A 12,644-nucleotide genomic window follows, 5' to 3' on the forward strand; every position below is an offset into this window, starting at 1 on the left:
TATAAAGACCAATAGGTATCACTTTACAATAAGACCTCATTAGTTAACCTTAGTTAATGCATTAACATTCACAATGAGCAATAGCTACATTTGCTACAGAAGTTATTAATCTTTGTTTAAAAATACACCTGTTAGTTCATGTTAGCTTGGGTTCGTTAAATAAGACAGTAGCAACTTTTGATTTTAACAACATGTTATTAAATGTTGAAATTAACTAAGATTAATGAATGTTCAGAAGAATTTTTCATTGGCAGTTTATGTTAACTAATGAATGAACTAATGTTAACTAATAGAGCCTTAATGTAAATTGTGACCGAACAATAATGATTTAAAACATTTTCAAACAATATCTTGTGCATATTCATTATCGTGATTTATCGCATTATCAAATACCGGCACATGTCTAGTATGAATATGCAGCTCATACTTGAGGAAGGTACAAAAACAACTCTATATTATTCAGAAGCCTAAGCTGAGCAAAAAATATGCAGTTTTATGACCATTTTTATTGTGTGGTGAAACACATAATGAAATGCAATACAGTGATTATGGTGAGATGTACAAATAGCTCTAGCTTGTACTACTCTAACTGATGTCTGAAACTTTGTATTACAAGCACTTCTTGTGTATGAAATTTATAATTTAACCAGTCATGAATGAATGAATGAGGCATTTGAATGAGGCTTTTACAGTATGTATTGTCATATTTTTATGGCATAAAAATAAAGGAATGAAACATAGTGTTTCTTGAGAATGTGTCTTTGAATGAATCAACAATATTAATTAGGCTGGCAACGTAAAACCTGAACGGATAAATAAAATACACCATTATTTATATAACCAGGTTGAAAATATAGTTATAAACAGCAAAATTTATCAAAATACTCTGCTATTAAAAAATATCTAAAATGCATTGCAGGAATGTCACAATTATGGACTTGAGTGTTGTCTTGTGTTTCCTTTTCCTGTTTGCCCATATTTGGTTCTGTTCCTGTCCTAGTTTAGTTCATTGATTCATTAGTGCTCATCAGTTGATTCCCATCACCTGCTTGTCATCAGCTGCCTGCCTTATTTAAACTCACTCTTTTGTTCTAGTCTTTGTCTGGTATTAAGTTTGGTTTGCTGTGTGTTTACCCCCGTCTATACGGATTATCTTCTACTTGGATACTATTAAACTACTTTAATTTAATTTTTTTCTGTCTTCGTGTGCCTTCCTTGACACAAAGTGTGACAATACCGGACCAACAAAGAGTAACGCGCCGTGATCTACCCCGTTTATTTTCCGTTTTTTTCTCTGTTTTTTGTTTAATGGAGTACGCCACTAGATTCACTGCCGTGGCTCGGAATAGCCATGACTTGCTTTCATACACCCTCAAGTTTTGTCGTCTTGCTGTCACCAGTCCCTATGACAACGAGACATTAAAGTCTCTTTTCTGGATTGGGGCAAATTTCCATTGCCCCGTTGAGCTCCCAGACACCACAGGACTGAGCTGGAGGGACGCGATCGTCCGGTGTCTGGAGAGTGTCCGGCCCCGATCCAGAACAAAGCCCGACCCAGAGCCCAGCCAAGCATCACCCGGCCAGCCAAGCATTTTACCGCGCGGAGCTGCCCGAGCCCACTGCAGATGGAGAGCCAGAGCCTGAAGCAGTCATTGATCCATCGCCATCAGGAGTGACAGAGCGGATGATCGCCCCGGAGCCAGAGCCCGAAAAGTCTGACCAGGTGCGAGAGCCGACAGCACAAGCGACAGTAGGAATAGCTGTGGAGATCGCGGGGGGTGAAGGAAAGCTCCACCCACTGCACCACTGCTGAGGGTGAGCTTACACTGGACTCGGGAATGTTAATCGACTTGAATACGGATATACTCATCACTCAACCTTCATCTGAACTGTCTGATTGGCAATATATCCCACCCAACCTCCCTCTCCTGCCTCCTCTCATTGATCTGTTCCCTTCCTCAACGCCATTTCTGCTGGATTCTGTCAACCCCTCAGCTCACCATCTGTGGTGTGGGCTCGCCACGGGTCTGCCAGTCACCATCGGCATCAGAGCTGGAGGATCCCTCGTCTCCACCTCCAGCCTCCGAGTCCCGGACTCCACCTCGGTCTGTTGTCCCAGCGGCTCCACCTCAGCTCCTAGCTCCCTCGTCACCCGTCGGCCCACCAGCTTCACAGGGCTTCCTCGTCCCTCCGGCTCCGCCTTGGTCGGTCGTCGACCCGCCATCGCCCCAGGACTCCACTCCTCCAGCTGCGCCTCGTCGGTCCGTCCCACCGGCTCCGTTGGGCTCCTCCTTCCCTCCAGCTCCACCTTGGTCCTCATTCGCTCCGGCTTTGCCGCGGACTCCAGGATCTCCTCCTCTGTCGCCAGAGCCGTCGGCTCCACCCTGGCTCTCTGGATCCTTGCCGTCACCCTGGCTCGTCGGCTCTCCGTCTCCGCCTGGGGCTCCACCCCCGTCGGTCGGCCCCCTGGAGTCGTCAGCCCTTCCTCCACCATGGCTCCTCCCTCTGTCGGCTCCACCGTGGGCCAAATTCATGGCTGCGGTCTGGGTCCCACCTGGCTCCTCCTGCTCCTGCTCCCTCATGTCTCTTCCCTGGCTCCTCCCTCCATCGTCGCCGCCCTGGTCATCTGCCTGCCTCTATTCCTGCCCTTCGCCACCACTTCGTCTGCGGGGTCACGCCTTCGGGGAGGGGGGAGCTATGTCACACCACATAGACTTTTAGTTTGTTTTCTTCCCTCGTGTTCCTTGATCTAGTTTTCCCTCGTGTCTGATTATGTCATTATGTTCAGGTTTGTCTTGTTAATTATCTTAATTTGCCTGTGTATTTAAGTTCCTGTCTGTTCTGTTAGTGTTTGTCGGGTCTTGAACGTCGAATATACGTGTGTTTCCAGCCTTCCTTTTGTGGATTTCCTTATGTGGATTATTAAAGATTGTTAACCTTCATCTTCATCATCGTGCGTATTCATTCTACACTGTATCGTGACATAGACAAGAAGTGGTTTATTTTGCCATGACCAGTTGATTGTACATTGAAATAAATATGTACATTTGTACAAATATGTACAGAATCAAGCATTCTAGAGGGTCCATGCATGTGGGAGATGGCGCAGTAGCATTTATTATCACTGAATTGTGCCAGTAATTAACTGCCCTCATTATATCTGTCGCATTGCGCTTTCCCCATATCCTTTTCCTCTGGGCGATTAAAGTAAATGATAAATTGTTATGTTACTAATTATAACCACAGATGTGGGATTTTTTTTTGCACTGCAAACTGATATTTCTTTTTTACATCTCTTTTCTAGTTCAGTAATTGGAACATTAAACTCTTTTCTCAAGGTTGTGGCTTTGAGCCTAACAATTGGGTGCAGTTTAAAAATACACTACCATTCAAAGATTTGGAGTCAGTACGATGTTCAAAAATTGGTGGTCAGTAAGATTTTTTAAAGATTTTTAACTAGTTCTCCCAAAAACTTAAAATTTCTGAAAATGTACTCACCCTCAGGCCAGAGTTTGTTTCTTAATTGTAACAGATTTGGAGAAATGTAACTTTACATCACTTGCTTACCAGTGGATCCTCTGCAGTGAATGGGTGCCGTCAGAATGAGTTTAAACCACAGCTGATTAAAACCACAGTAATCCACAGGTAACTCCAGTCCTTTAGTTAACATCTTGTGAAGTGAAATGCTGCATGTTTGTAAAAAACAAATCCATCTATACGTTTCAACCTTCAAACCGTTGCTTCCACTAAAATACAAGTCCTCTATCCATAATGTTGCTTTCTCCAGTGGAAAAATCGTCTCGTCTCAATCAGGAGAGAAATATGCACAGATCAAGCACTGTTTACAAGCAAAAACAGTCCAAAATAGTTCTAAACAAACATGTCGGTGGATTTTAATGGGGCTGGACTTTTTAATTGGAGGAAGCGTTATCATGGATTATGGACTCATAATTTATTTCTTACAAATACGCAGCTTTTCACTTCATAAGACATTAACTAATGGACTGTGGATTGCTTGTGGATTATTGTGATGTTTTTATCAGCTGTTTGGACTCTCATTCTGACGGCACCCATTCACTGCAGAGGATCCATTGGTGAGCAAGTGATGTAATGCTAAATTTCTCCAAATCTGTTCTGATGAAGAAACAAACTCATATACATCACGGATGGCCTGAGGGTGAGTAAATTTCCACACAAAAAAAATCATTTTTGGGTGAACTATTCCTTTAATTTCTTTAAAAAAAAATCTTACTTATCAGAAACTTTTGAACAGAACTGTACTTTATATTAGGGCTTACATAACTCATAGTAGACCAGCTGTCCGGAAAGTAGTCACCTACTCAGTTTAGCTTATATAAATGACTCACCATAAAGCTTCAGCGAACTTCCTTTGCTGTTTCTATCAAATCCAACACTGCGCTGACGTGCAGCTGAGATGATGCATGTAAGAAATGAAAGCGTACACACCTCCATTGCCAGATTAACGCTGCTTGCATCATGAACAGCGTCTTATATCTCACTTATATTTTCTGTCAGCCTCTGATTAGTTTCAGGGAAGTTTGTGAGAAATTTGGCCTCTATGTGATGCATTTCTGCTCATTAATGTGCATAATCACACTGCCTACTTTGCTGGTTAGCTGCTCTCAGCAGGAAATGATGCTTGAAATGCTGCCTGCGTAGGCAACTCACTAGGTTTTGGAACAGAGCCTGTATGTTTCTCTCTGTTTGTTTCAGTGGCGGATTATTGCTGGGGGTACGAAGTGCATCCCTAAATCAGAGCTACCCCTGGATGACGAAGCTCCTGTATCTCAGGGCGTGACTCCCTCTAACTCTCGCCTGTGGCTGCATCCCAGTGACCTGAGCATCGCCCTGTCAGCCTCCACGCCGCTGTATCCACCGGGACGGGTCATTCACGTGGTGCACAACCACCCGCCTGAGATGTGGTGAGTAGAGAGGAAGTAAATTGAATGGATTGATGGAACAAGAAAATGGGTGTCTGCTTTTCAGATGTAGGGTACGTTCCATTGGCCCAGTACAATATTGAAATGTCTGGCTCCGAGAAATGCCAGTTTTATAGATTCTGCTTGTTTAGATTTCCTGCTTCTTTGTTAATTTAGCTGTAGGAAAAGATATCAATGGGCACATGAATAAAATGAAATATATTTGGGTGACAGTTGACAAATCGTGGTTGTAGTTTAAAAATGTACACTATTGTTCAGTAAGTTTTTGAAAGAGGTATTTTATGCTCACCAAGGCTGCATTTATTTGATCAAAAATGCAGTAAAAACAGTAATATTGTGAAATATTATTACAATTTAAAATAACTGTTTTCTATTGTAATATATTTTAAAATGTATTTTATTCCTGTTATCAAAGCTGAATTTTCAGCATCATTACTCCAGTCTTCAATGTCACATGATCCTTCAGAAATCATTCTAATATGCTGATTTGCTGCTCAAGAAATATTTCTTATTATCATTGTTGAAACTAATTGTTATGCCTAATATTTTTGTGGAAACAGTGATGCCTTTTTATGGTTCTTTGGATAAAAAAGTTTTTGTGTGTGCGTGTATTGTGTACAAGTCTTTCATTATTGATCAATTTAATGCAGCCTTGCTGAATATAAGTATTTATTTATTTATTTATTTAAAGAAAGCAAATCTTACTGACCAAACTTTTGAACAGTAATGTAAGTACTAGTAAGTATAATCAATATTTGTAAAATCTGTTTCTCTTGGGCAAATTCTTCAGCCATTTCCAGCATTTCCATTCGCATTGTCCTTTACAAAGACGTTTTTTAAAAATTAAACCTCATCTAATGTGAACAGTTCATTTCTTTATTTGTCATACATTTTTTACTTTCTTTGATGGCAGTTGGGGGTCTACAAAAAAATACAGGTCTATTCAAATGCAAATGTTGCTAAGGTAATAATTGTTTAATATTTGTAAGTTACAGATTTTTTTTTCCCTCAAATTACTCTTATAAGAAAAATATAATTTAAAGTCATAATTTCAATCATGCAAAATAGACAAATAATAACACATGGCCTCTGTGGACTTCCATATGTTTGGAAATCGTTTTTGTAATTCCATTCGGTGCTGCTATGAGGAGTGGGACCTTTTATTTCTAGCAATGAATACTATTTGTTTCCAGTAATGAACTTTGAATGTGTCACATCCTGCATTTATCGGAGTCAAAGTTTCGCTAGAGTCTACACAGTTTTACTGTAAGTCTGAGATTCCTCGTACCATCTCTCTCTCTCTAGTTGTGGTCAGGAAGAGCCCACTTACTCCGCTCTGTGGGGGGATAACAAGGCCTTTGATGAGGTCATCATTTCTCCAGCCATGCTGAATGAACACATGCCTCATGTGGTGATGGATGGCCTCAACAAGGTGTGTGTTTTTGTATGTGTGTGTGTTTTTGTGCATGCTTTTCTGTCTAACTCTTGCTAAATGCAAAGTCAGTGATTGGGTAGCTGATGAAATGCCATTCTGGGCAAATCTGAGTAACACTGGATCCAGCATATATAAATGCAATAAAAATATTAAATAAAACAGTAAACTTTCCACTAGGACTGGAGAATATATAAAATATTTCCAAAATAAATACAGTGATTTTGCATTATAATTGTGTGAGGATTTTGATGCCATTGCATTTTGAAGTTATCTCATTAGTCTAGTTTTGGGATCCTTGCTTGGCTCTTGACTTTCATATGATTATGAGAGCATTAAGACAAAGATATTTTAATAATGCATCTGATTAAACTTTAACAAAATTTGAATTGGCAAGTTTGATTAATTTCTGTAATTCAGTTCAGACTCCATTTCAGTCAACTGATTCAAAAATCAAAACAATGATTCATTTGCATCATCACTCAAAAAACAAGTCTCTGTGTGGTTAGAAATGCTTTTTTTATCAATTAGATTTGTGCTGTATTTAAACATTTTGAATCATAGTTCCTTTGATTGGGAAAAAATGACACCTTTTAAGCCATTTCAGAGGAAATACTATCAAGAAATATTGCATTTATATATCTCAAAGTCATTCAAAATGGCAAAATAATTAAAATAGCATTTATAAATTATTATTGTTATAAAATATTTGTTATATAATATATTTTAAAATGTAATTTATTCCAGCAGCCATTACTCCAGTCTCACTTGATCCTTCAGAAATCATTCTGTTACTTTTGATCAATTTAATGCATCTTGCTCAGCCCTGTAAAATAACATGTAACATACAGTAAGTACCAGTGGATTCTGGTGTGCCCAGATCTGCCTTTGTTATCGGAATGGCTTTGGGGTCAATGAATCAGTTGCTTGTAAGGCTTTTGGGCTGCAGTGGACAGGTATACTGTATGTGTTGCAGGTCTGTGTCAACATCTTAGTCACAATGTGTATTCTGTCTGGACATAAAGGTCTGTCTTTGTTTTTGTCCCCTGAAACTGCCGTCATCAGGATTCCACGAGCATAAAAGCATTTCTGGCATGGCTGTTCCTTCTTCTTATTGCTATTACTATTGCTCATATTTAAGGTTAGGGGTTTGTTCAGAGCCCTAATCCTAAGTATTAAACTTTGGGTGCATAACTTGTCCTGCTGCAAATCTAGTTGCTCTTAATTTGGGCTGTCATACCGTCTTGTTTTGTTTTCTTTTGAAAGTATGTTCTTTTGTTCATATGTCTGTTGTATGGTAATGTGTTGGTTTGTCTTCACAGGTGCTGGAAAACCCATATTTAATTTCAGAACTGATTGCTGCACAGGTTGGAAGCCAGAGAACTAGCATCCAAGCGTGTGTGTCTGTCCCTAACGCACTCCCAGATCCCTCTCTAACACCTCTCTGTTCAGATGAATGTTTTAAGGTTCCAGAAACATGCTCTGCTTCTCGAACTCCTCCTAGTGAAACGGTTTCTGTCCAACCACGGGGTTCAGACACTCACAGGAACGGTTTATCACTCGATAACACTGTCAGTCTTCAAGCAACTTCCAAGTCAAACCCTCAAAACACTATCACAGAAACTCTCACCCCTGTAATGTCTGTTACTGTAGATACATCTTGCATTAGTTTAGATATAAAGCCAGGAGACACTTTCTGTGCCCTTCAACAACCATCAACATGTCCATCTCAGTCTGAATCCCCAACGGTTGCATGTGCTCCCAAAAACATTGGCCAGTCGAACATTACATTAACCTCTACAACATTAGAAATGCCCTCATCTGTCCAAGACTCAACCATCCCCTTTAATGGCTCTATATCTTCCAAAATGACAGATGTATCTGTTCCTGAGTCCCGCTCTCAATTCCTGAAGACAACTTCCCAAAGCATCACTCCATTTCCAAACACATCAGATTCCCCTTCTCCCCCAGAGTTCCTGTTGAAAACCAGCATAAATCCAGACTTTTCAGAGATCCCGTCAGCCGGACTAATGTCTAAAAGCACATCGGCTGAACTCTCAGCGGAGAACAGTTCTACAAAATCCTCAGTCTTTGATAACACACCTTTAACTTCTCCTCAGTCTAGATTGAGTTCCTCGACTGCCCGATCTGAAGAGACCACTTTTAGTGCCACATGTTATATCTCAAGCCTCTGATATACACTACTGATCAAAAGTCTGGGGTCAGTTATATATAAGGGTCAATATATATATTTAAAGAACTTAATGCTTTTATTCAGGGGCGTCATGCACTCATTATTTTTGAGGGGGCACGAGTTGGGGGGGTTGGGGTCATCATGTGACACACAGCAGCCACAACAGCACTTATGCTTTATTTATTTTTTCCTTTTTATTCGAAACCTCCCCGAACGCATTAACTATATCATGAAATATCTTGATTCTCACCTTTATAGATTATGTTGATCTATAGTGGGCGATGGTCAAAGTAACCTAATGAGTTCAAGCACTCTCAAAAACTCCCATTGAAATCACTGAAGCTGTTTACACTGTGAAATGAATATCTTACAGATTCGTACACACATTTGCACTTTGTTGTTTCTGACGAGAGAATTCGCCAGAAAGAGGTATTCAGTCAGCGAGCGAGTGAAGAAAACACCGGCGTTTTAGCGATGACTCATCTGAACGCCTCTGATTGGTCGTTGCATTCATAAGCTCAACAGCATCGTGTGTGATTGGTTAATGCGCAGTGCTGTAAAAACGCGTCTGTATCTGGCTCAGCGCCAGCCAGCGAACGAACGCAGATTTGAATTTAGCAGCTGAGGATATGAAGCACTGAACGTTCTAATCACGCCGGTGTGATTGTATTAAATATAGAAAATATTAAGCGGCTATTTTTTGTCTTTTGGAAGCTGCATTCAAAATCCACTTGGCTCAAAAATCTTTGAATGGGCATGACGCCTCTGCTTTTATTCAACAAAGATGCATTAAATTGTTCAAAAGTGACAGTAAAGACATTTATAAAGTTAAACAAATTCTATTTCTAATAAATGCCATTTTTTAACTTAATATTCATCAAAGAATCCTGAAAAAAACATCAGTTTCCACATAAATATTAAGCAGCACAACTGTTTTCAACATTGATAATAAAAAGAAATATTTCTTGAGAAGCATATTAGCATATTAGAATTATTACTGAATGAAAATGTAAATAAAAAAATTTAAATGTAAAATATATTCAAATAGAACGCATTAAATTGTAATACTTTTACTGTATTTTTGATTAAATAAATGCAACCTTGGTGAACATAATAGAGTTATTTCAATTTATACATAAAAATCTGACCAACCCCAAAGTTTTGAATGGCAGTGTATGTTACACAATGTACAGTACAACCACATGCATGTGCTTTCTTCCTTTTTGTTTTACACACTTTCTTCCATTGCATTTCATTATATCCATTTACTTATATTTGTCTCTAATTTACTGATTATTGTCTCTAACTCTATACATACTCATGTTTACACACATTAATAAAGAAATATGCGTTATCATCTCGTGGCTGTTGGACTTCTACCTTTGTTGTTCCACTCAACTTTGTCCTTGTTGATTGTCCTGCAGGATTTGTGTTCATCCATCATGCACTACAGATCATTGTATGTCACTGTGTAATTGTGTTTAAAATTATGAAATATTCTTATGTAAAGTGTTACGCTTGATAGCTCAGTTACAAAAAAAATAATGAAAAGCAAAAAACCTGTTATAAAGGGATTTTTAATTGAATAACAAGAGCATTAATCTTCCTAGTATGTTTGCAAATTATTTATTTTGATAATTTTGTTCAGATAAATTTATGCTTCAATAATCTGTAGTTAACATTACAACAAATGAATGTGTGATAGAAATGTGTATCTTAAAATTGCGCTTTTCCTTATAAAAATGTTTTTTGAGGTGCATTTATTTCATCTTGATATCATATAATACATAAATAAAAATTTTCACAATTTCAAGTAGGCTGTGAGACCTGCTTGTTTCTGTCTATTCATTCACTTATTCATGTATATATTTTTTTTATCTGCCTTGTGTTTCTCTGTTCCTGTCCTGCAGGTTTTGGAAAACTATAATAAAGGGAAGACGGCTTTACTGTCTGCTGCTAAGATAATGGTTAGTCCTACAGAAGTGGACCTGAATCCAGAAACGGTTTTCCTCGATGCCTCTAGTTCACTGCATCCCACGCCTGCCACACATCACAGCAGAAACAGTAGTGTCCGGTGAGTCACGAGAGCCAATCAGTGTTTGAAACAAGCTGACTGACCAATCAGACCATACCAATGAGTGATCAATGATGTAGATTTTCCTTAGGTGTTTTTAAGCATTTCTTATCATTTGATTTTATCACTATTGCCTGTCCTTCTCACTCATGCCGACTGCAGAGGTACAGTGTATGGTACTATACAGTTCCTGTATTTTTGATTAAATAAATGCAACCTTGGTGAACATAATAGAGTTATTTCAATTTATACATAAAAATCTGACCAACCCCAAAGTTTTGAATGGCAGTGTATGTTACACAATGTACAGTACAACCAAATGCATGTGCTTTCTTCCTTTCAGCTAATAATCTCTGTTCCTCGCTGCCAGAAACATCCATCAGCTCGAGCTTTGGGCATCTGTGGTGTCTTTCTCTTCCTTCCTGCAGGTTCCTGGTCTCTCTATCAGTTCTTCTTAACTTCCTGTTTTGGTCTCTGGTTTATGCTTTAAGCAGTTTGCAGCAGGATTTTCATGGCAGCTTCTGTCCCTCTACATGTGCCTTGAGTTTGTCACCTGGTCTTTTATGTTTGGTGTATTACTCTTGGAGGTGGATTTAGGCCTGTGGGGCTTCTTGCGGTGGGCATCAGCGGTTGTTTACTCTGCTTGTTGGTGGTGGTAGTTCTGCCTCAGAGGGTACATTTAAAGGAACAGTGAACATTGTGTCATCATTTACTCACCCTGATGTTGTTCCAACATGTATGACCAGGATAAAAATCTCCTTGTGTGTTTATAGTGGAATGTGGAATTTTTTATTTATTTTTTGCTCTAATATTGAAGAAAAATCTGTGAAATTCTGCAGAAAATGTGCTAAATGGACCATTGGATTAAAAATCAATATTTACTCACTAATCATTTGACCTAACATGCAGTTTACTGTTCATTCAAGACGCTTTTTTTTACTTAAATTTATACAGTTGCTCTTATTTTAAGTAAATGGTTTTGTGCAATTATTTTATAATTGTTTGTAGTATGTAGGTTTTATTTATTTTTTATTTTTTTGCATGGTACATGTACATCATTGTTTTACACACTTTCTTCCATTGCATTTCATTATATCCATTTACTTATATTTGTCTCTAATTTACTGATCATTGTCTCTAACTCTATACATACTCATGTTTACACACATTAATAAAGAAATATGCGTTATCATCTCGTGGCTGTTGGACTTCTACCTTTGTTGTTCCACTCAACTTTGTCCTTGTTGATTGTCCTGCAGGATTTGTGTTCATCATGCACATAATACAGATCATTTTATGTCACTGTGTAATTGTGTTTAAAATTATGAAATATTCTTATGTAAAGTGTTGCGCTTGATAGCTCAGTTACAAAAAAAATAATGAAAAGTGAAAAACCTGTTATAAAGGGATTTTTAATTGAATAACAAGAGCATTAAATCTTCCTAGTATGTTTGCAAAGTATTTATTTTGATAGTTTTGTTCAGATAAATTTGTTTCAATAATCTGTAGTTAACATTGCAATGATGAATGAATTAATGAATTAATTCACTTATTCATGTATATATTTTTTTTGATCTGCCTTGTGTTTCTCTGTTCCTGTCCTGCAGGTTTTGGAAAACTATAATAAAGGGAAGACAGCTTTACTGTCTGCTGCTAAGATAATGGTTAGTCCTACAGAAGTGGACCTGAATCCAGAAACGGTTTTCCTCGATGCCTCTAGTTCACCGCAGCCCACGCCTGCCACACATCACAGCAGAAACAGTAGTGTCCGGTGAGTCACGAGAGCCAATCAGTGTTTGAAACAAGCTGACTGACCAATCAGACCATACCAATGAGTGATCAATGATGTAGATTTTCCTTAGGTGTTTTTAAGCATTTCTTATCATTTGATTTTATCACTATTGCCTGTCCTTCTCACTCATGCCGACTGCAGAGGTACAGTGTATGGTACTATACAGTTCCCCCCTCGTCCTCTTTGGTTCA

The 12,644-nt window shown here is 38.6% G+C and overlaps 1 protein-coding gene across 2 annotated transcripts in view; it reads left to right on the forward strand.

Moving 5' to 3' along the window:
• Positions 1-12,644, forward strand: part of LOC107733951 (sn1-specific diacylglycerol lipase alpha-like) — a 52,119-nt gene that overhangs the window by 37,270 nt on the left and 2,205 nt on the right. Inside the window, exons 17-19 of one of the 2 annotated variants that reach the window (XM_016545812.1) lie at positions 4,735-4,943; positions 6,267-6,393; positions 7,716-8,606. In XM_016545812.1, the coding sequence (XP_016401298.1) occupies positions 4,735-4,943; positions 6,267-6,393; positions 7,716-8,588 (1,209 nt within the window). In that variant the 3' untranslated portion in view covers positions 8,589-8,606. Of the gene's footprint in view, positions 1-4,734; positions 4,944-6,266; positions 6,394-7,715; positions 8,607-12,268; positions 12,433-12,644 lie in introns of those variants that run through there. The other variant, XM_016545813.1, reaches the window with a different exon arrangement.

This window comes from Sinocyclocheilus rhinocerous, unplaced genomic scaffold, assembly GCF_001515625.1.
Source record: "Sinocyclocheilus rhinocerous isolate Xijiao unplaced genomic scaffold, SAMN03320098_v1.1 scaffold760, whole genome shotgun sequence".
NCBI classification, from domain to species: domain Eukaryota; kingdom Metazoa; phylum Chordata; class Actinopteri; order Cypriniformes; family Cyprinidae; genus Sinocyclocheilus; species Sinocyclocheilus rhinocerous.